Here is a 24,703-nt window from a genome sequence, read left to right as displayed (position 1 = left end):
AGAAAACTGAAGTTGGAAAACTATTTGTATTTCCAGGTTTCCTTTTTACTGTCCTTTTTTGCCACTTTTGGATCTTTCCATTCTTCATTGTGTTCTCCCTTCTTTTATCGATCATGTCCCTCTTTCCTTAGTCCCTTATATCCTACCTTCCTTGTGTCCTTACTTTGTTGTACTTCCGTTCTTTTTATTTTCATCCCTTCTTTTCTTGCTTATATCGTTTGTCCCTCTGCCGTTCTTCCTTCTGTTCATTTGTTCTTTCTTTCTTTCTGCTTGAGGGCCTTCCTTTCTTTCCTTGTGTCCTTCATTTGCTGGCCTTTCTTTTTCCTTTCATTGTTTCATCCCCTACTTTCCTTCCAAGTGTTTGTCCTCCTTCTCTGCTACCTTTCTTTACCTTTTTCCTGCATTTGTTTTTTCTTTCTTTGCATAATTGTTTTATCCCTTGTTTCATTCTTTCCTGTTGTTGTCATAGCTTTCTTTCTTTCCTTCCTTGCCTTTCCTTTCACCCTTGTCTTACATTCATTCATTCCCTTTTCTCTTTCTATCTTTCCTTCCTTGCATCCTGCTTTCTATTCTTTCACCGTTGTGTTCTTTAGTTTTTGTTACGTTGCTTTTTTTTAGGTCATTGTTTTATTTCTTCCTTTCCAGTTTCCTGCTTCCTTTCTTTCTTGGCGTTTTTTGTATGTTCCTTATTTAAAGGTTCTCCACTGTTGATACAGAATCGGTTGTAACTTAATTGAGAACCTTTTTTCTATTTTGTATTTAAAATTGGCTGAAAGATGTGAAAACTAGTCAAGAAAAGTGTGATATTTAGTTTATTAAATATGAGTCGATATATTCAGAGAAACTATAGAAATCATAAAAACATTTTGATTAAATCATAAAAATATTCTTCATGGTTTACTTCATTCATGTAAATTATCTCTAAATCAGGTCACATTTTACATTACTTCATGATCGTATCACTTCATCAATATAAACAACACTGAGGTACAAAAAGTGCTAAAGTGCACTGTACTTACATCTGATTATCCACGTTCGTTCATATTCCAGACCAAATGACGGGTTAAATACTAATGTGAGCTCTCACGCTACATTCATATAAAGACAAAGCAGTTTAACATGGCGGCTGATAACGTTTACATTTGCAAAGTGCAGTTTCAGTATTCACAAAGCATACATTTAACATGTTTACAAAACAAGACAAAAACCCACAAACAAAAAAACATTGAATTTCATATATTTCAAATTCAAACTTTGATTGGAATTACCGATTTCCTTTTAAACTCCCATAGTTGTGGAAATTCGGATGTTCGGTTTTAATACAAACTATGAGTAGAAGTTTAGATAGGAGCAATATAAAGTGGTGAATCTTGCTTTATTGTTTAAACAAAAGCACTTCCTGATCTTAGACTGGTTCTGATCTTAAAACCTGAACATGTAAGCTGCTTTCCACACTTACTGGCACTGGTAAAGGTCTAGCTAAAAAATAAAAAAAATAAACACTCAAAATAAGTGTGTTTGTTTTTGTAGCATAACATCAATCTGAAAATTAAAAGCAATAAACCAACCTTTACTTTGACTACATTTATTATGTGGGGAACAAATCTCAAGTTTTTTTGAGAATAGTTCAAATAAAATGGTAAAGGGACCAAACTTATATAGCGCCTTTTCAGTCATACCGGCCACTCAAAGCGCTTTACACTGGAGCCACATTCACCCAATCACACTCACTCATGCGCCGGTACGTAGATCAGTAGGTAACAAGGTTAAGTGCCTTGCCCAGGGGCATATCAACAATTTGGAGGAAGCTGGAATCGAACCCTTTCGGATTGCAGGACGACTACTCTTCCCACTGATCAGGGTGTTTTAAATTTAAATTAGTAACCTGTAACTTGCTGTGTCTTGGACTATTGTTATGACATGATAACGGAGGCTTTTGTCTTATCCACTCTTCCAAATGGGTAAGACAAGAGAACATGCCCTGCGAGTACGCCAGATGTGTTTTTATATTTATAAATCAGGAGATGGATTCAAGAACACGGATAGCTGCCTAAACTTGCCTATATCTACAGTCAGAGTGATGACTCTGTAGATATAGATATGATGTAGAACAACTTGAAAAATAATGGCTGAGGACCTAAATTTATCTTTCCACTATGCACAGTGGCGAGGAAGATAAACAAAAGCAAACTCCACTGCTTGCACATCACAGAACTGGTGTTATAAAAACCTCAGAACAGCCAATTAGCACTTCTAAATACTTCTTTACCAGCACTGCCAATAATTATGGAGGACATCTTAGGTAACTGCAAAACACCCCGCAGAGAACAGGATGTTTTCCGTAAAACAAGACAGGTCGATTACTCTCCAACACTATGTGGAGAAATGGTTTTGATAAATAAAATAAATACCCAATCATGTATAAGATAGACTGTTGCACACGAGATCCTTGTGCCACGCCTACTTAAAATATGATATTCTCTTTGGAAATAACGAAAATATCCTGTTATGGCCATAGATGGTGATAAATGAACTTATCCCGGACGCTGTTATGAACATCATTGGATGGTATGAGCGCTTTAGTCCACAGCATAACAAAGAGAAACCATTACGGCTGAGAAATGACACGTCTAAATAGGCTGTTTGTTGAATAAATTTAAAATAATGTACTAAAAGCTGATGCAATAAGAAAATAAACATGCTTTTGTAGCTGCTATTTTAAACATAGCTTTGGTATTACATTTAAATAGATGAATATTTAACCTTTAACTACTAAAAACATCAGCGGATGTAGGGGCTGTCATGGTTAAGAATTGTTTTTAATTGTTGGTTTTGGTTAGTTTTATTTTTGCCATTTTTAAAAATAAAACTATAATAAAAAAGCAAACATTCCATGTTCATGCATAGGACATTCTGCCAAGGTAGTTAGCAGGGACGTATCCCTTCTGACCATTGGCCTCAGCCAACCACCACTGTTTGTTGCCCCCCAGGTCACAAAACTTCAGTATGTTGACGTGCTGGTTCTCCTGCAGGGACAGCTCCTGTTCACAGCGGGCTTGAAATGCATACACTGCATAATACTGTGGAGACAAACATAATTCAGATGTTACTGATTGCAACCAACACCGTTGTTTGTGGGTAAAGTTTATTATTTTGTTTTGACTCCCAGTAGTCATCACATGGTGTATTCTCATTTAAAACCAAAAGGTGGCACTGTTTATTAGTTTTCTGCATGGACAAAGCAATAACCTCTACTGGTTAAGTCTACACTGATGTTTATCTTTACATCACATCTTAATGTTTTGAAGAAAAAAATACACTAACTTTAACATTATTGTAATGAATTAACAATTACAAAACATACACCCGGGCTACCGCACACACCTGTTGGGTGTCGCCATCCACAGACTCTTCCAGTTCTTCAGTGTTCTCCAGCTCTCCCTGCAGACCTGAGAGGGTTGAGCTGCTGTCTGTGGTGTTCAGGCTGATGCTGCGCATGCTGCCGCTGCTGCTGGGCGACATGAACACGTAGAGGTCATCAAAGTCATGGTTTGCACGCTGGGAGTCCCTCTGGGGATTGTACTGCTTCAGGAACGTGGAGTAGACATAGCCTTGGTCACCTAATGGAGGCAGAAAAACAGGATTTGTCATAATCTACGTTTTTTGTCATTTGGACATATTTGCTGTTTGTTGATCTATTTAGATAAGTGTGTTCTTTTTTAATTTTGGCAAACTACCCCTTTATAGCTCTTTAAATAATAGCAATACAGCATTTTTAGAGGGTTCTTCTGGCTATTACCAATAACTAATAATACTATTCTTAAAATAAAGTTGGTATTATTTGTGGAATATAAATAAGCTTGATACAGTGCTTTTCAAAGGTTTTCATATACAGGTCCTTCTCAAAATATTAGCATATTGTGATAAAGTTCATTATTTTCCATAATGTCATGATGAAAATTTAACATTCATATATTTTAGATTCATTGCACACTAACTGAAATATTTCAGGTCTTTTATTGTCTTAATACGGATGATTTTGGCATACAGCTCATGAAAACCCAAAATTCCTATCTCACAAAATTAGCATATCATTAAAAGGGTCTCTAAACGAGCTATGAACCTAATCATCTGAATCAACGAGTTAACTCTAAACACCTGCAAAAGATTCCTGAGGCCTTTAAAACTCCCAGCCTGGTTCATCACTCAAAACCCCAATCATGGGTAAGACTGCCGACCTGACTGCTGTCCAGAAGGCCACTATTGACACCCTCAAGCAAGAGGGTAAGACAGAAAGAAATTTCTGAACGAATAGGCTGTTCCCAGAGTGCTGTATCAAGGCACCTCAGTGGGAAGTCTGTGGGAAGGAAAAAGTGTGGCAGAAAACGCTGCACAACGAGAAGAGGTGACCGGACCCTGAGGAAGATTGTGGAGAAGGGCCGATTCCAGACCTTGGGGGACCTGCGGAAGCAGTGGACTGAGTCTGGAGTAGAAACATCCAGAGCCACCGTGCACAGGCGTGTGCAGGAAATGGGCTACAGGTGCCGCATTCCCCAGGTCAAGCCACTTTTGAACCAGAAACAGCGGCAGAAGCGCCTGACCTGGGCTACAGAGAAGCAGCACTGGACTGTTGCTCAGTGGTCCAAAGTACTTTTTTTGGATGAAAGCAAATTCTGCATGTCATTCGGAAATCAAGATGCCAGAGTCTGGAGGAAGACTGGGGAGAAGGAAATGCCAAAATGCCAGAAGTCCAGTGTCAAGTACCCACAGTCAGTGATGGTCTGGGGTGCCGTGTCAGCTGCTGGTGTTGGTCCACTGTGTTTTATCAAGGGCAGGGTCAATGCAGCTAGCTATCAGGAGATTTTGGAGCACTTCATGCTTCCATCTGCTGAAAAGCTTTATAGAGATGAAGATTTCATTTTTCAGCACGACCTGGCACCTGCTCACAGTGCCAAAACCACTGGTAAATGGTTTACTGACCATGGTATCACTGTGCTCAATTGGCCTGCCAACTCTCCTGACCTGAACCCCATAGAGAATCTGTGGGATATTGTGAAGAGAACGTTGAGAGACTCAAGACCCAACACTCTGGATGAGCTAAAGGCCGCTATCGAAGCATCCTGGACTTCCATAAGACCTCAGCAGTGCCACAGGCTGATTGCCTCCATGCCACGCCGCATTGAAGCAGTCATTTCTGCAAAAGGATTCCCGACCAAGTATTGAGTGCATAACTGTACATGATTATTTGAAGGTTGACGTTTTTTGTATTAAAAACACTTTTCTTTTATTGGTCGGATGAAATATGCTAATTTTGTGAGATAGGAATTTTGGGTTTTCATGAGCTGTATGCCAAAATCATCCGTATTAAGACAATAAAAGACCTGAAATATTTCAGTTAGTGTGCAATGAATCTAAAATATATGAATGTTAAATTTTCATCATTACATTATGGAAAATAATGAACTTTATCACAATATGCTAATATTTTGAGAAGAACCTGTAGCTTTTCCATACCATTTGTCACATTACAAACATAAGCTTTAATGTATTTTGATGGAATTTTATGTGAGAGAACCAAATGTGAAAAATGTGATGTGCAGTTGTATTTAGCCTCCTTCACTTGAACACCCCTAAATAAAATGCAGAGCAACCTTCAGAAATTCATTAAACCGAGTCCGTCTTTCTGTGATTGAATCTCAGCGTGAACTCATCTGTTCTGTGAAGGCCTCAGAGGTTTGTTGGAGAACAATAGTGAACAAAGAGCATCATGACGACCAAGGAACACAACAGACAGGTCAGACTGAAATTTAAAGCAGAGTTGGGATCTCATGTAGTGCTGATAAATTCACCATCTGAAAGTAGAAAGAATAAGGCACAACTGCAACTAAAGACATGGCCATCCATCTAAACTGACCAGCCTTGAACAGCATTGATCAGTAAAGCAGCCAAGAGGCCCATGGTAACTCTGGAGGAGCTGCAAAGATCCATAGCTCAGGTGGAAAAATCTGTCAACAGGACAACTGTTAGTTGTGCACTCCACAAATCTGGCTTGTTATGGAAGAGTGGCATGAAGAAAGTCATGAGAAGTCTTGTTTGCAACAAAGCATCTAGAGGTCTATGCTCAGGAAAACTAACACCCTAAACACACTTTCTTTACGGTGAAACATGGTGGTGCCATGAGCATGCTGTAGGGATGATTTATTTTAGCAGGGACAGAGATGCTTGTCAGACTCACTGGTAAAAAGGAACGTGTTGATTACAGCACAGCCTGGTAGAAAACCGGTTAGGGGCTGCAGCTGACTTGAGACTGGGGCAGAAGTTCGCCTTCCAGCAGGATAACAACCCTAGACGTACAGCCAGAGCTACAACTGGGTTAGTTTAGACCAAAGCATATTCATGTGTTTAAATGGACCAGTCAAAGTCCCGACCTACATCTGACTGAGCATTTGTGGCAAGACCTCAAGATTGATGCTTACAGAAGCTCTTCATCCAATCAGACTGAGCATGAACCAGAGAAAGAACAACATTTTGAGTTTATAGACATGGAAAGCTGAAGGAGGGATACCCCAAAAGACTTGCACTGCAGCAGAAGGTAGTTCTACAATGTATTGAAACACTTTTCAAATTTTAATTTGTAAAAACGTTTTAGAAACAATCATTTCCCCCCCAGTTCTCGGTTATGCACAACATTGTGTTGGTCTACCACATAAAATGCCAACTAAATACCTTGAAGCTAGTGGTTGTAGTGTGACAAATTGTGAAAAATGGATATTAATATTACCTTTAAAAAGTTAAGAGATATTTGGCTTTGCTTTGAAATTTCAGGGTGAATCTAAAGTGCACCCCAACCTTTAAAGGTGAACTTAATGTGACTTTCTCCAAACGTTGGAATGCACATGTCCAACTGTGTTTCAGTACTTTTTGCACAACTTGCGGTTCTTTAACAAGGAGCCTAACGGCAAAATTCACAACAGATATTTGATCCATGAATCAACCAATAAATGTCTTGGTTTAATCAGAATTGGCATTTAAACAGTCCTCATCATGATGTTCACATTCTGACATCCTGAGACCAAGACGACGCCTAACAATTAATCATCAGTACCTCAATGTTGTTGGGCTTCAAACATAATGTTCTTAGATGGACGTGGCCACTGAGTTTAGAGTACCACCAGCAGGTTGCAACAGATATACAGAGAGACTGGAAGAGTCACAGAAAGTCAAAGAAGTGGACATCCTTTGGCCACATCCAACACTGATAACCGGTTCATTGTGAACAGTGCCCTGCAGAAACCCATGATGAATGCCACTCAACTCCAGGCATATTTAAGGGAGATGAGAGGAACTCATGTGTCAATTCAGACCATTCGAACCATTTTCATCAGTGTTGTCTGCATGCTGGACGACCTGCAAGGGTACCACTAGGCACAGGCATCACCATCTGTCATGGGCCTGGGAGCATTTATGCCAGACGAGGGACCTGTGGGCCTCATTGCTGTTCTCTGATGAGAGTCGATTCACGTTTAGGAGAAATGCTGTTGGAGACGTCAAGGAGAACGCTGTGCATCAGCCACTGCTGTCACCAAATGAGCCTTCGATGGTGGTGGTGGTGCTCTACACTGAATGGTAGAGTGACAAGCCCATACTACCTGAGTAACATCATTAATCCTGTCATGGTTCCCCTGCATGAACAACACAGGCCTAATTTCATCTTCATGGACAACAATGCTCCAGGTCATCAAGGTCGCATCATTAGGGAACAACTGCAGGAGACTGGGGTACCTCGAATGGAGTGTCCTGCATTTTCTCCAGACTTGAAACCTATAGAAAACCTATGGAATCAGCTCAGTCACCATCTAGAACCTCGTAACTTTACCCCAGAACCTCAATGACCCGAGGGCCGTCCTTCAAGAAGAGTGGGATGTCATGCCTCAACGGACAATAAGTTGACTTGTGAACATCATGAGACGTCGTTGTCAAGCTGCAATTGATGCTCAAGGTCACATGACATGTTAATAAGACATTGACATTTTTTGTTGTGGTATAACACTGTTGCTGGCTTTTGTTTCAATAAATAGTTTGAGATCAGAAACTGACCATTGCATTCATCTACTTAAATGTCCTACTTTTATGATATATCAGTTTAGCATGAACTTTTCATGTTTTTAATAAATTACACCTGAAAGCCAAATATCCCCAACGTTTTGAGTAGTGTACTTTAGCAAGGCACCACTTTTAGGCTATTTGCTGCTGGGAGGCTGAAGAGGTGGTGTTTGTACAATCCTAAACTCAGCTGCACCTGGTGTAAATATGATTCAGTGCTGGTATTAACAGAGAAAATAACAACAGCTTCCCATGAATGTGGCTTTTCAGAAAGGAAAAAAACACAAGCCTGTAAAGAATGCAGCTTGTTCCAAGAACTATAAACATGTTCTTGTGTAGTCTTTAGTGGTCTTCAGATCCCCAGAGGAAATGGGTTTGTACTGTAAGTACACTGCTTCCAGTGTTCAGTTTGTTCTAACCAGTCCAGTTGCTGGGATCTTAGCTGATTCTGCGAGATGTTAACGGGAGACGGAGACAATCTTTGGAGTTGGCTCTGTTGTGGAGCAACCAGCTCCAGAGGCAACAAGCAATCATGACACCATAGCAGCTCCTGGGACTAATTCTTGTTTCCTGACTTGTCAGAAAGTAAAGCAAGGAGCCTCAGTCATCTAGAAAAATGCACACATCTATACCAACCACACACTGTTTTTTTTTGTTTTTTTTAAATAAAGCTTTTTCTGCTGCAAGACCCTCTCCCTCGTACACAAACACTTGCCTCCGGTGTGCACCAGCCAACGGCTGCTGCTGCCTGAAGGGTCTGTATCCTCCAACAGGGCCACCAGCTCTCCCTCCAGCAGGCTCAGGTCCTGCTCCTGGCAGCCATTACACTTCCTCTTCAGCTGGTAGAGACGGTTCAGCGGGTACTCTGCCAGCAGCCAGTCACGTTGTTCCTCTGTTTGGTGCTGCACTTCTGGCACCTGGAAGACGGTACAAAGAAGTGTTGGTGTAAATATTTACAGTGGGTATGTGCTGCATGTTGCAACAGTGTTTTCAGTAATCAGAGTGTGAGTAGAGAATCGAACTATGGGAGGCAGTTTAAGCTGGTTATATTCTCGCATACCCAAGCCCAAATAAAACTACATATAATTCAAATCAGAAGATTACTTATAAATATATTTTTGCACATTTTCTCTTATTGTACGATGTTTAATTCAAGAAAAAAACATTTGCAAGTATGCCTGATTTCCAAATCCTATGAGTTTTTACATGGTTTAGTTTTAAACACACGTCCTTCTTTATCTGAATGACAGCTAATCAAATTTGTTTCATGGTATTAAATCTTTGCAGTGCCTAGCAAACATATTCATGTCCTTTGAATTTTTTTCCATTTTGTCACTTTACAACTACAAATGTCAGTGTGTTTTATTGGGATTTTATGTGATAGACCAACACAGATAAGCACACACTTCACTCTGATACCCCTAAAATATGTCAAACCATAAACATCAGTATGTTTTATTATTGGGAGTTTATTATTACTGTACTATTAGGTGACCTCTAAATGCAACTGGTTTACAGGATTTTATGTCGGGGTATCAGCATAATGGGGGGTTAAATAAAACATTAAAAACCATGCGTCTTCTACGTTTGGTCTATTTCAGTCATTGCTGTGACAAAATGTGGAACAGGGGTGTGAATACTCTAACAAGGGCCTGTATATATTGACTATTAGATTTAACAGAATGAAAGACATAGAAAAGATTCATTTTTGAGATCTGACTTGAAAGTAGAAAAATCCTTTCAGGTGCAAACCTTTATTTGACTTAAATAATAATCAAGTAGCTAATCAGACGTGAACCACTGATCCACTGTCCCAACTATCTTAAAGCTCTTTTCTACTCAGCATGAGCTAACATCTTACTAAATGGAATTTAGTTAAGAAACTAAAAAATAATGTTCTGTAATCATTAGTATTACAAATTTGGAAAAAGAAATTGGAGTATTGTTAACATTTTTAACTTTTGCATGTTTATTTGTCATGTATCAAATCAGTCATAAACATTTCAAAAACAGATGTGTTTGCGTATAAATGAAGAATATGCAGTTCCAGTGAGAGGTTTACACTCCTAGTGAAGCTGCCCCAAATTCTTCAAATGGATTTTACTTATTTTTTTAAATATTATTAATATCTCCCGTTTTTTTTTTATACATTTAAAGGACATGACACATGCACTCAACAGCACTGGGCAATTTGACCGAAAGGAATCAGGCTGAAGTACAAACTTATGCTGCCTAACCCCAAAAACAATTGAAACAAGTAACTCAAAGATGGCACAGAGCAAGACACTTTTGACCCACACAAATAAATTTTACATGACAATCCTCTCAAGGCTGCAATCATCCCTGTTGCTGGTGTACCTTTTCATAGCACATTTATTCATTCCACTCAACTTTCTATGAATATATGCTTGGATAAAGCAGTCTGTTAACAACCAGCTTCAACATCTATGGCCTTACCACTGTTTTCTTGTCTCTTTGCCTCTCAAAGCTGACTTTTCTCTCCATTAACTTCTGTGCATTATCCTTGACAAATGTCAGATTGTTCAACTCATCCATGATGCTGTTCTGCACTTCATTGATGTTTGACAGAGGAGGCTAGAAAGTACAGAAAAGTAAAGGTTAAATTAACTTCAAATGAATTAAAAACATAATAAAATGTTTTAATTGTGTGATTCTCACAGGCAGCTGGTGAACATTCGGAGCACCAACCAACGCATTTCCCATCAGTCCCCTGAGCAGGGCCACCAGACACAGCACACAGTTTGTCAGGATAGTATAGGCTGCTTTGTTAAACCTCTGCAACTCCTCCACTAGCAAAGCATTGATGGCTTCATAGTCCCTCTTGGCAGGACCAGGAGGGGTGTCTGATGCTGGCGAAGAGGTGGAGGATGAGGATGAAAAAGAGGAGGAGCGCTCCAGGTGGCAGCAGTAATCCAGCAGTTTGTCATAACGCTTCTGGATGAGCTTCTGCGGGGCCGTGAACATACCCTGCAGAGAGGTGAGGGGGGCCAGGACCAACTGCTCCGTTTTGTCTTTCTAAAGGGGGAGGGAAATTTAAAAAGAAAGGTGAAAATTAGAGTAGATGTTTTCATGACATGTCTATTTCCTTTTAAAACCCATGCATAGTGAAGGTCATTTTGATTTTTAATAGTATAATGTGGTTCTTTCTCTAGAGTGGAATGAAAATACAACATTCAACTGCACCGATTATCTTTAAAAGAAGAATTGCATACACAAGTTCGAAGTTATTGTAGTTTTTTTTTTTTTCTCGACTATGCAAGAGGTCGCAAAGGTTTAAAAGTATACATACCCTTACTTATATTTTTATTAATGGTGCTGATGTTTCTAGATTATGTTTAAGCCCCAAGACCTATAAACTTCAGGTTAGTTATCATGATTGGATGCACATGGAATTTATTTTCATCAGCATGAAAACGATTTGTTTTACAGCACTTGTTTGACTGTACAATTTTCAATACACTGAGAAAGTCCAAGGAACAGAATAAAAATCAAAAAAGTAGAAGGAGGTGCCCGAACAGGTTGTGGCCATAGAGAAGAAATGGTATGTCACAAAGAGGACACGAAATTGTCTGAAAAGTGAACAATGAGTCATAATCAGATAGAAAATGGGAAGTCTGGGAGAAAAACTGGAACCAAGCTAGAAGCACATATTTGCAAATTGCGAAAGTGCAGCAAAAGCTGTACTCACAAAGTGCTTATAAGGATCGTTGCCGTTCTTGTGTGATGAACCATTTGTGTGATCCTTGATGATGTTTTCCATGTCCTTCACATTCTGAACAGCCACAGGCACCATCTCCTGCAGAGAAGTGCAGAGGCTCTTGGGGAAATGACCGGATATTTTAAATAATTTCAGGAGCAGAGAAATATTCAAATTTCAAGTTCAGTATTTACGCTCAAAGAAAGTTTGCAAAATTGGCTGGATTTATTACATACAGGAGAGACAACATCCTTCTCAAATCCATCCCATTTTTTTAGGTTTGTTATGAGGACCTAATTTGTGATTTGACTTTGTATGTCAAAGATTTTTTTTGCCTTTTAACCTAACAGTAACATCTCACAGTGAAAATCCAACCTGAAATTACAGTGCATTTGTTTTGTCAGGATTTTAAGAAATAAGTGCTAATGAAATTACACAGTACCCCTGCTGTCAACTCTTTTTGCCCATTAGACAGCACTTAATTCTTCTCCTCTACCATTTCAAGGCTGGAGTATACAGAGTGAGGGATCTAAATCTCTGCTCTGTTCTTTTTAGCTCAGCTCACAGGTTTTCTTCAAGATTTAGTTCTGGGTGTTATGAATGTATGATTCTGTGGCCTTTTCTAATCATCTCTTTGCTGCCCTAATTAAATATATCTGCCCTTGTTGCTTATCTGCCGCACCGCTCACTGTTACAGCTTACACAACATAACTATTGATACCACATAAGACGCAACACATAATCAAAGATAAACTGATACAAGAGGATGACAACCTTTAGGAGGGTTAAGAACAGGCATTGATAAAAGCAGGACTCACGCTCCATTCTTTGCTCCTCTCGGTTCATCCCTAAGATGGGCTGAGGGGGGCCCGGTACCAAAGGTGAATATCACTCTGTATCTGTTCAATTAAATACTCTGTACACTGATCACTTTGGCATTAAATCTTGATTTTATACTTAACCATTTCTCATTATTTCACAAGGTAAATACTTTGCTGGTTTTACTGGTTGGGTCTCGCAACTGGAGAGAAACAGACACGGTGGTGCGCAGGGAGGAAAGAGAGTAAAAACTCCCATTTTACAACAGGGGACTCTGGAACAAGTTAGATTTTGTGACTGGTCAACCATATCTGTGTTGTTGTGGCCATCCTTCAAAAAGCCCCAATGATGACATGTTTTCAGTTTTCTGCCAGAGCCCACCAGATTTTATTTAAAATGTTCTGAATTTGAGGACTTCCTGATGCAATGCATCCCGACAAACTTTCCAGGGCCTTTGAAAGTGAAACAGGCTCACAGTATCACAGATCATCCACCATGCATAAGACATGGTAGGAGGGGCTTTTTCATGTTTTCAGCTTTAGTTTTACTCCAAACCCAGCTGGAGTGGTAACAAACACTGTAGCTGGCTTTTTGTTTCTCATCTCTCAAATTAATTGTTTATAAATGAGATTCCTAAAAACTTTTTAAAAAAAAGCAAAGATAGGAATAAAAATCTTTAGTTATATTTATTTTATATTGATGGTTCGAGGTGACAGGGATTGTGCCACCATGATGGATTTCTTTCCCATGGCATGAAGGTAGTGAAATTAACAGTTGGATTTTTCTACATTGTTCAGTGTGATATTATGCTGCTGCAGTAAAAGAGTTATTTAGGAGTTTAAGGCTTTTTAGACATTTTTACTGGAGCTGCTAGTAAATGTGGCAAGCACGATCAATAAGGATCCTCAACAAATCAGTACTCACCTGAGTGTATTGCACATAACAGTTGACATTCTTGGCCAGTTGTCTCGCAGCTTTCTCTAGACTCCTGAAAAGCTTCTCTTCCTTATCGAACATTTCATCTCTCACCTGCAGAAACAATCGTAGGTAAATGAAAGCTCTGCTTTGTTCAGCCCTTAAGCCTAATCATCACTCATGAATGACCTGTTGTGTTTCTATGTCTGTAAAGAGTGAAGGAGGAAGAGTCAGTTGTTACCTGTGGTTCCACTCCAGTGAGAATCTTAAGATAACCGGCAAACCTGTCTCCTTTCTTCCGGAGGGAGTGAATGTTTATCTTGTTTAGTTTGCCCCTCAGCGTGCCTTCATCACTTTCTAACCTTTTGTATTTCAAAACTGACATTTGAAGGGAAAACAACATTTGTTTGATACAGACAGGGATTGAAAGCAAATGGACACATTTCATAAATAAACTCATTAAATTCCTAAAATTTTGGATGTAAATAAAATCACACCTATGTCTTTCCGCCTCCTGAACTCATTGATGTTAACGTTTATGATCTTGGCAGCAGTGAGCGCCTCCTGCAGGGGTAGGTAGTCAATGTGGTCTTCAGGAGTGGCCTGCCAAAGTTCGCCCAGAAGCAACGGGTACTTCATGATCCTCTGAACTGGTTTGATCAGCAGGGAGCCCATGTCCAACAAATTGGGTTTTCCTCTGTGGAAACACATATTTAGTTTAGTGAATGATGGTCATCGTAAGACAGAAAAAAGAAAATGGTAAGGAAACATTTAAAAGTAAAAGACTGTACTTACTCTTGGTCATAGATTTTTCTGCAATAAAAAAGCAAATTTAAAGAATGAAGTTAAATTTTAAAGTTGTGAATAATGTCAAAATGATTTGTTGAATCCAACAAAACTTACTTCAAAGCTAAGATGCATGTAGTAAAATGTTGCTTTATTTGTTCTTCCTTTTCATAGGCTTTCAGCGACATGTTGGCATCATCATGATGGTAACAGTAAATCTTATATACATCCTCTAAAGCTGCCTTTGCCTGGATGAACACATCACCTAAAACAAACCAGAAAAAAAGATCTACCTTTTATTTCTACATAAATAGTCAACGATAAATGAAAAAGTAAGAGTCAGGAACCGCGATAGCTGCACCTATGACAACTGCTTCTGGATCTGAGTCAGACATGGCCACATGCAATCTGTGAAGAACAGCTGCAGACACCTCACACACCGTCTCCGTGTTGGTGAAAAGTCGATCTACATCAACAACCTAACAAAAAATATTGATGTTGATTAAGAACTGCAGCATTCTGCAATAAAGACCAAATGAAAAATGACTCAAATGAAAAATGAAAATGCCAAAGTAGGGATGTTCCAGAAAATGTGCTCTTATGGGACAATCACTGTATGTTTTTATGAGATCAGCTTGCCCATCTTTATGTCACACCATGTGTATTAATTTTCATGATATAATAAAGGATAAAGGCAATTAGGATATTTGCGCTTTAACATGGTACAAGCTGAATTTTCAACAAGTCATATGAATAAAGTGAATGAACTAAGCTAATGTTAGCCTAGCTAACTGCTTAAAAAGGATAAAAAGGCTGAGCTGCACAAATGCCTGTTGGATTAAAATAGCTATCTGTTCAGAAAAAACAGTGTCATTGATGAGTGTGGTAAAATAAAACAGAATCACGCTGTGTGCGTCTCTCTTTTTTCTTTAATCTAAATTTGAAGATTTTTGAAAACAATTTTTTAAGCACAACTTTCCAAGTAGTTATAACTAGAAAGGCAGACATTGTAAATAGTCTTGATAAAATCCTCAAAATCCCTCTAAATCTGCAATTTGCTAATAGCCCAAGTATGTTTATTTTGTCAAGTAACTGACAGACTTTGTTTTGCCCTTCAGATCAAACAACAAAGACTTTAGCCAATAACTGTTCATAAAGAGAGGTCCAGTTTATGCTAGCTTATAGGCATGTATAGTCTCACTACCTTCATCACTGCAAACAAAGTGGATTATTTACTTTCTCATCCATTTTCCTAAATTACTTTGGAGGAAAACCTGAAAGTAAAGAGGCTTGGCGCTCATAAATGATATTAAAATAAATGAAAATGAAAAACAGTGTCTTAGTTTTTTGTGTGGGTTCAGCAAAAGGACTGGCTAACAAGTGTCATGTTCTGTTTCTCTTGTATATTGTTATAGGAGTTCTTAAATGTTAAATACTGTCAGAATAGTGTTAATACACATGTAAAAACACATAACATGCTATATTACACAGCGTGGGGTTCGTCTTCTGTTTTAAGTTTTCGACTTTTGACAATACAAATAAGAAATGTGACTAAAGTTGTACTAAATAAAAGATGAATCAAGGCAGGTATTTTGAAAAGGGTTTATGTAAACAAAAACAATGTTGACCAATGTAGTTTTTTGACGTCAAAATCTTTACTGACCAAAAATACATAAATTGCACACACAATTGGCACATCAGAGACTTGAAGATGAAACTCTTCAAATGAACTACCTGTAACACTCGAAGAGGCTGGACGACTTCTCTGACACACAGTTCCAAGTCAGTTAAGTAGTCCGTTTCAGTTTGCACAAGCTCCTTTATCACTTTCGCCCTGCGGTTCATCTTTCTTGACCGGATCTCTTCCACATCCAGCACCGGAGAGGGGAGAGCTGACAGATTATGTGGCATCAGTTTCTCTATGGGGAGAAATTATTATTTTAAAATGAATTCAAATTTAAAGATTTAAATTTATTTGATGTCATGGCAGGAGGAAAAAATGACATTTAGGCTGAAGAACACTTGAAATTAATACAAATACAAACTTAAAGAGATGACTGAAATGCAATTAAGTACATTTGTTACAATTAAAATTTTGAGAATGAATGTATTTTTATTAAAAACTCATAACTTTCCTCTGTAGGCTGCTGGTCTACCTACAGCTTGACACCTGAGTAGAACTATGTCCCTGTGATTTAATTATCTTCAAATGAAAGCCAAGGAGCCTAACTTTAATATGCCAGTCAGGCTCACTCCACATTTTTTTAAACGCTCTACTGCCTACACAGTCTGAGGCTGTTCTGTGCTTTGCATGGCAGGCAGGGATGCCTGTTTGAGGAAGAGGGATGCTTCCTCGCTGCCTAATCGATGCTGAGCGCGGCTTCCTCCTCCTGAAGGAGAGAGCCAAAAAGGGGAGGGAGACCGAAGGCTGCAAGGATCGTGTCAGGTTACGAAACTAATCAGGCTGTTGATGCAATCCTGCCATGCAGATCTCAGGCATCACATCTGCTCAGCCCTTTTAAAGTGTTGTTGGGGCCCACAAACACTCAAAATGCAATAAAAACCACTAAGTGACACCGAATGAGCGAGAAGGTGCACACAAATCATCATGACTGCACATGTAGATAACATTACCCCTTTCTGCTTCAAGCTGCACAGGATAGCAAAAGTGTTTAACTTTTATCAAGAACTTCTTGTTTAGGGAGAGCCAGAAGCACCATTTGGAAAACTATTGCATATGTTAGTTATATGTAATATTTGTTCAGGGATTCTAGTTTGAATCTAAATTACTTATTGTATGTGGGTCTTCCTACATTTTATGTAAAATTAGTAAACAAATGTGTGCAGATGTGTAACATGAGAAATATTTGAATTAATTGCCTAAAATGTTATTTTGAAAGACAATAGAAATGAAACAAGTAAAAGGATGTATGTGATAGAAGTAACATGTTTGACCTGTTTGGGAAAAGCTCCAGTAGGATGAATCATGTGATTGTGGCATGTAGGCAGAGCAGCGTGATGAATGAAAGCACTGTTTATATTGTATTAACAAGCAGAAACAAGATGTAATTTCATAACAATACGTGTTAATGCACCAACTCAGACTTCAAGTCATAAAAAGTCAGAAACCGAAACATTTTGTCTATTCATTGACATTTCAATATATATCATCATGTCCTATTGATTTGATTTGTTTTGAATGCTGGTCTTGCCATAATATATTTTTTATAGAATATGTGTTTTTTGATTTGTCATTTTAAATTTACTTGTTGATAAAATTTTAAAGAAATGGAAACATACAGTTTGGATTATAACTTTCATCATTCCGGAGAAGAACTAAACTAAGCAGGAACATATTTTGTTTAAGAACATACAGAAAATGAACCCATACTTTTTGTTTGAGGAAAAGTAAAAAAACAAAAGTGGGAACCCTGGATAATTCTTTGGCATGTAGTGCAGTTTATTAATTAATTCAATATCATTGTTGTTATTTAACTTGTACTGATTTATTAAATGTGTTTTTTGAAGAAATAATTTCTGCAAAACATTCACTTTATGTTTGCAGTCCTTGCGTGATTTGATCTTTCAAAGTCTGGTGTTGAGGAGCAGAGCTAAACTTTGAATTTGTACCTGTTGAGTCAGTCCACTGTTGGTTTCATGGTCTACTTCAGGATCCTCTTGTAGAAGCCGATCTTCTTGTAAACCTTTGGTATAAATCATTTTCTTTCAATCTTGTAGATGTTTTTAAGTTTTTAGTCCTTCATTTACGAGTTAAATGTTCCTCGTGACACAAGCCTAACATTGCAAACAATCCACCCACATCCTTATCAGTTGGAGAGATGTTCTACAAACACACCTTTGCTCACAGCAATCACAAGCATTTTTTTTTTAAATCTTCACTGTTTTTAAATTGATGTAAAAGCAATGATGGTTTAGATGTGTATTTTTAAACCTCAGTTGTTGATTTCTGAATAATTTTTATTAGGTTTTCATGCAGATTATATTTGTTGATGTAGAATAGGACATTATTACTGCCCAGGTTGGATTTTCATTTACAGCCAAACAAAATTGTTTTTACAATCTCATGAGCAGGAGTTTATTTTATTTTTTTAACTTGGTCTGAATTTGCTCAATCTGACCTCCAGTGTTCTGAATTGTAGTCTGAATAGCTGAAGTAACATCCTCCATACTTTAGGGTCTCTTCTTACAGAACTTCCCACTGACAGAAGTTGGGTAGTTTTAATGCAACGCGTTAAAAACTGTCATCCAGTTTGCTGGGTTAAACAATGTGATGCTGTGATAATGTGAAGGTCAGTGGGTCATGTTCATAACTTTAGTTCAAACTAGAGAAGGAGTTTATTAATTTTAGCCACAGTTAGCCATTTATCTTCTAAACAGTTTATACAAGCTAGTGCTAGCTCTGTTCAACATTCACCATAGAGTTGGTCATAATATCTATACAGAATGTCTCACTGGACATCGAGAGATGTTTTTTTTGTGTGTGTTTTTTAATCTTAAAATATTGACATAAATCACTTAAACCCAAATATTACTTGGTAAATGATCCAGATTTATTTTCGTGCCAGTCTTTGGAAGCCATCGAGTCAGAGTTTGGTCACACTGACCTCTGACCCAACCCTGTTGTTTTAAATCAACCCAGGTCTGTATCGGACTGAGTTAGAAAAATAACCAAAATGTTTGCGTTTTAAGACCAGGACCTTTTAGAGAATGTGGCAGTGTGTTGGTGCTGATTATCATATTCACAATATTTCTAAAAATATGATCTCTGCATCTCGTACCCTTTTCTCATTGTGGCAATATGAACACATTGTCACATTGACAGCTATGCAGTGGGGTTTAAAGCACATTGACTTTTATGTCGTTACATGAGAAAATCTGAAAAACCTCAAGATGTATCAATACTTTTGCAAGGCTCTGTATATGTTGGACAAATGTACATTTCTATGTTTGACTTTAGGTTAACAATATGTTATGCTATCTTAACTCATACTGAGCAACTTGTTCTTCAACAGTAACGAGAACTGTCATGTGTCTGCATTAGCTGTCCATCTGTAAGAAAGATCCCAAAGCTGATAACCTGCACCTGTGAGAAAGAGGCCTAATGAAAGTTTAGGTTTGGTATTTTCAAACTTGCTGAAATTGGATCATTCAGTTTAAAACATATTAGAAAAACCTGTTTCATGCAAGCATCATAACTTTTGCTGCAGGACCTAAAAACAATTTAATTTCTGTGACATTATAAGTTTGTCCTTTTGTCAGAATAGAGGTCTGTTTGCTACAGCTTCCGGAAAGGGAGTTCCCATGAAAGTGAAGACAAGGGTTTTCACTGTTCAGCCCAGTGAAAGGGATCCAATGGACTAGTCAGGAAAGAACACAAAAACGTGAAGTATTGTGTTGCGCTGTTAGGAAAAATGATACGCTGGTTTGCGCCACACACCAAAGGGAAATTTATCACTCCAAAAAACAGCAATTCAAAAAAGAAATATGCAGAAACTGAAGAAAAATTGGTTACTAAAGGTGGCTTATGGTTCTAATTTTCATGGCAAAGAATTTGTTTTATTTTCTTATCAAAGTCACACAAAATTAAAGTTATCAAACAGTATCAATAATTCACAAAATCCTACTTGTTGCAAATGCCTGAAGAAGATAAATGTCTCTTAATGTATATGATATGCTGGTAAATCATTATCTGAACCTTTATTTAATCAATACTCTGACTGTAAATGTAAGCAAGTTTTTCTCATATATGGGCAAGTAGTTTTTTTCTTGATGCTATTTCTTGATTTATGAAAATGAACACAGATCTGCCTAATTTGAATGGCATGTTCTCTTGTTTTTCCCATTTTGAAGGGAAACTAAGGAAATGGATCTCACTAGCATGTCACATTTATTCCCCAGGGAACCAGAAAGTCATGCATAACTACTTAAAAGTTCCTAAAAGTGTATGAATAAATAAAATAAAAATGTTTTAAAACCGCTTGAAATGTTCAAATGTCTGTAGACACTGAAGGGTTTGTTGCATATCTTTATAGGGATGTCAACAAATATGAAGAGCTCTTGACTAAATGTGTGTGAAACACAAATAAATTCAAGAAAACATTTTGTTTGGAGCCAACTGAGAGATCACCTTTCCTCCGTTTCTTTCAGGATGCTCATGCTACTCTCAGATGGATTGTCGCCCTGGGTGGTGAGCCATATCACCTGAATCTAAGACTGCAGCTAAATAAACTAACTGATGTCATGTTTCCGTGGCTGCTTGGGACAAACCTGTCTGACAGGCAGATGAGAGCAGATTTTAAGAGCAGCAGCTCACATGTTTCCTCTTTCAGTGAAGTCATCGTTCTGTCAATATTTGCATTGGTAAAACACCTGTAAATATGTAATACTGCTCATCAGCTGAATCTAATATGGCAGGTTAATGGTTTACTGAAAACATCTGTGTGTGTTATATTTTTTGACAATTCTGCCCACCATGGTGCAGGCTGGACTAGAAAATAGGGAAAAGGAGCCGAGTGGTTTTATTTCAGGTAAACAGAGCCGCTGCTGATAAGACCAGCATATGTGTGTGTTGTTGTGTGTGTGTGTGTGTGTGTGTGTGTCTGTGTGTAAAACTTCTCACTGCCTCTGCAACTATTTTAAACAAAGTGTGAGTGGTCAGTGTGTCATGTGATGTGCATTGTTCACAGTAGAGGAAACAGAAGAACAAGTGCTGCCGGAAAGCCAGCATACTTCAGTTCGCTCAGTGTGATCGTATCCCCATGTTGACAGCTGATGTCATTTTGCCTGAAGTGCAGCATTCCCAGCGGCTGAATGAACTTTAGGACAGGTGGTGCCAGTTTTTTTGTGAATATGTATTAAAATCAGTCAACCCTGTCAGCAGTTTTAATGCTATTATTATTATTATTATTGTTTTTTCTCACTTTCTAAAGTCCGACTCCTTTAAATCTTAGGTTGAATCTTTATCATTTCAATAAAATAACTTTAGGGACACATTGTTCCAATGTCTTAGAATTATAAAAATAACATGAAGATCATTTTTTCAGACTTCCCAGGTAATGTCTTGTTTGTGTGCCAGTCCGGAACACTTGGAAGGCCACTCCTCTGTGCCCGGGTATGGGGCACAGTTTGCATATGTGGCTTCATCCCTAAGGGAGTATCTATCTCAGCACATAGTAACACAACATGTGACCTGTATAGAGCAGAGCACACTCAATGGCTATTTCAGTGTTAAAACATCAACCCCTTAAGCCATGGACGCTGCTTTTACAGCCTGTCTGTTGTGCATCTATGATATCTTCAGCTATAGGTTTGCCCTGAGACACTTTAGTTGCTATAGTTTTGTCACCTGGCAACATCATTAGCCACTGTACCTTTAAGTTTAGCGCTGTACTCCGTCTTGTCAGACTGACTCCTCCTCACCAGCGTCCCCAGGTTAACGTCACCTTTGGCCATGTCATCAGCCACTATAGTGTCCGTCTTTCTCCTCTCCATGTACCGCAGGAACACGGGCCGATTTCTTCTCTTTATGATTCTTTCCTTGTCCTTCTCACTCCCACCGGCCTCTCTGGGATCCATAGTGAGCCTGTCAGGTCCCTGTTTCCTCAGGTCAGTGAGGGAGAACAGAAGGCTAGAAAGACACAGCCTGCCTGGGAAGTGCAACAGGTGTAGTGTTCACTGTGTCCTGACTGCCTGCTCTGCCCAGGTAGTTCAGCTCCTCCCCATCTACCTGCCACGAGGGCCACACCTCTGCACCTACTGCACTTGGCTTTCCTCCCTTTAGACCATCACATCTACCCACCAAAAGGACATCATGTACTTTGTCCTTCTTTAGTAGGTGTGAAGGAAGAAAAACTGTTGAAGTAATCTCCTCAGTCCTAAATTTAAATGAAATTGAAAGAAAAAAAATGTCTCTCATTTACTGACAAGGTGTCAGCTGTTGATGAGGAAGTTAAATAAGATAGTCATGCAAATAGCCTGGCTGTAAAACACACTGAGAAATTCAGCTTCATATTTACACAACACTGAATGAGAGCATTTTCAGAAATCATATGCTTTTAGCAGTAAACATGCATACAAATGTAGAAAAACCCCAAAAGACTTCAAAATATTATTCAAAAATCAGAGAAACTTGTGTTTCTCAGATTCAGTTCACACAAAGTGATATATATTAAGCATTCATTCCTGGTAATTTTGATGAATATGGCTTATAGTTATAATGAAAACGCAAAATAAATTTTTATGAAAGTTAGAATAAAACAAAAAAAACAAAAAATGAATTACATTTTAAGTCACCTACCAAAAATGACTTGTACTGTACAGCATATGCCCTCAGTAACTGGTTACACCTCCTTTTCCATTAGGGAAATGTAAATGATTAGTTGATTTACCAGGGGAGACTTATATATTAAACCATACAGACTCAAACACTGTTAGGAAACATGCAAGAGAGAAAATAGCATAATCTGGTTGCATAGAATAATCGCTTTGTGCCGAGGGCGCTAAGGGCGCTAAGGAAGCATTTAACATATAGTGCACTTTGCTGAAAGACAGAGGCATACTCTTTTAAACCTAGATAAGCTATACAGACAAGGGCACTTAGATTTAAAGGGACCATGAGCTTCAACCTCAAAACAGAAAATCTATTCTTCCTTTCTGGCTGTCCTCATAGGTTTATCAAAAAAGTATTTCAAAATTAAGCTTGTAACTTAATGTAATGAAAACCAAGCTGTAGACTGGAAACATGCATCTAGAGATTTTTGTCAAAGCTCATTTGGTGAGATTATAAAATAACTAAAGATTTTGACACACCAGCTTTTATGGCAGGTATGCTGGCATCTATGTTTGTCCTTTGTTTGAAGAGAGACCAACTATAAAGGAGGCACATCAAGGTGAGTGGGTGGGGTGTTTGTTCAAGATATATATATGTGTGAACTTTGATCATGATGTATTGTGGAGGTTAAAATTCAAAAAGAACAAAAGGGTAGGTTGCGGGCAAATAAAGGCAAGAGTAGAACCTTTGTTGAAGCTCCTAAGTGGGATAATAAGTCGTAGATTACTTAGTTGTTGAATATCTTGATGTGGATTAATATACGAAGAGTTTCACAGTGAAATCCATTGTTTTAAAATGTGTTTATCAAAACAAAAGCATTAAGAGACACACTGTTGTTGCCATGCTAAAATGTATAAGGGAGCAAAGATGACAGCTAGATGGCAGTAAAATAAAGCAGCAGCACTTATAAGGTGGATGGGTAAAATACTTGTTAAGAGAACTTATAAATACAGATTTATGTCAGAAAAAATGTTAGAATAGAAGGTATCTGGAAGGAGCTGGTCAAAAATCCAGTTTGTCAAGCTGATAATTCAGGACCTACTGGCCGACTGAGACGAGGCTCCATGTTGTCACTTAAATGCAAATCTGGCTGCATGTACAATGGCCAAATGACACTTCAGCAGCATAAAAGACTGCTACCAAGAAATTATATGAGAATTTTCTGAAATGTCAGATTTGTGTGAGAATACAAGACCTTGTGGACATCAGAACAAACCCGGAGTTGTGGTTAGTATGGGTTAACCAGTTGATGCCTCCCTCAGCTTTAGGGTCTTTGGAGCATGAAGCTTAATCTTTGTCTAACCTTCAGAGAATCAAATTCTGACCCCTGAATGATGTTGTTGACATTGAGGGTCCAGGACAATGTTTTTCTAATCTGTTATTGTCTAGCTTTGGTGACTCTGTGTAAATTGTAGCTTTAGTTCACTGTTCTTAGTTCATAGCAGTGCCCCAGGTTGTAATCTTCAGCATCCGTAGCCTTTCTGTTTCAAGGATTAGCATGTTGTCAGTGATGGTATTCTGAATATTCTAGCTGGTTACCAGGCCTCTGCAAAGCTGAATGCAGATGAAATTGAAGAGGGAATTCAGCCATTTGATTCAGGTGTGCTGGAGTAGGGATGCCTCCAGAAGTTGGAGAATAGGGGCTCTTAAGGATTGAACTTCGCCACCCCTAACTAGTTGTATAGAGAGGTTATATTTCTATCATCTGAAACCAGTCTGCTTTCCTCTGACATTAACAACGCATTTTCATCTTCATTTCAGAGGCCAACATATTTTATGTAAACCCCAGTAAATCAGCAGTTTCTGAAATACCCTTCTGGTACCAACAAACATGCAACATTTAAAGTCACTTCACTGAAGCGACTTCAGTACCTTTTCTTACCCATCTTAATGCTTGGATTGAACTTCACCAAGTCCTCTTTAACATGTCTAGAAGTCTAAATGCATCGAGTTGCTGCCATGTGATTGAAATGGCCTGCCATTTGTATTAACAGGCAATTAAACATGTGTAC

At 38.4% G+C, this 24,703-nt stretch overlaps 1 protein-coding gene across 2 annotated transcripts; it reads right to left on the bottom strand.

Moving 5' to 3' along the window:
* Nucleotides 1-796: 796 nt before the first annotated feature.
* On the bottom strand, nt 797-22,016 carry arhgef38 (Rho guanine nucleotide exchange factor (GEF) 38). 2 transcript variants are annotated; one of them, XM_047366541.1, is made up of 14 exons: nt 21,733-22,016; nt 16,076-16,260; nt 14,703-14,820; nt 14,459-14,606; nt 14,351-14,368; nt 14,053-14,252; nt 13,797-13,933; nt 13,565-13,669; nt 11,813-11,920; nt 10,783-11,139; nt 10,561-10,698; nt 8,819-9,020; nt 3,385-3,620; nt 797-3,080 (listed from the first exon to the last, which is right to left on the bottom strand). In XM_047366541.1, exons 1-14 carry the CDS (start codon nt 21,935-21,937, stop codon nt 2,898-2,900), a joined length of 2,340 nt encoding a protein of 779 aa, XP_047222497.1. In that variant the 5' UTR covers nt 21,938-22,016; the 3' UTR covers nt 797-2,897. The 2 variants fall into 2 exon arrangements, with proteins under 2 accessions (XP_047222497.1, XP_047222498.1); XM_047366542.1 differs by lacking the exon at nt 21,733-22,016 and adding an exon at nt 17,972-18,111.
* Nucleotides 22,017-24,703: the final 2,687 nt, after the last annotated feature.

Source organism: Girardinichthys multiradiatus, chromosome 5, assembly GCF_021462225.1.
Source record: "Girardinichthys multiradiatus isolate DD_20200921_A chromosome 5, DD_fGirMul_XY1, whole genome shotgun sequence".
Lineage (NCBI taxonomy): Eukaryota > Metazoa > Chordata > Actinopteri > Cyprinodontiformes > Goodeidae > Girardinichthys > Girardinichthys multiradiatus.
Note: the sequence above shows the minus strand (reverse complement) of the source record. Positions and strands in the feature narration are given on the sequence as shown.

Bases quoted from the DNA above. Each gene is read 5' to 3' on its own strand.
- arhgef38 (XM_047366541.1), bottom strand. From the start codon at position 21,937: ATGGATCCCAGAGAGGCCGGTGGGAGTGAGAAGGACAAGGAAAGAATC. The intron at 13,934-14,052 runs GTGTGATTTTAT...TTCAAATGTCAG, and splicing joins CAGGAGGCGGAAAGACATAG to TTTTGAAATACAAAAGGTTA. The intron at 11,921-13,564 runs GTGAGTACTGAT...ACTTCTCTGCAG, and splicing joins GTTATGTGCAATACACTCAG to GAGATGGTGCCTGTGGCTGT.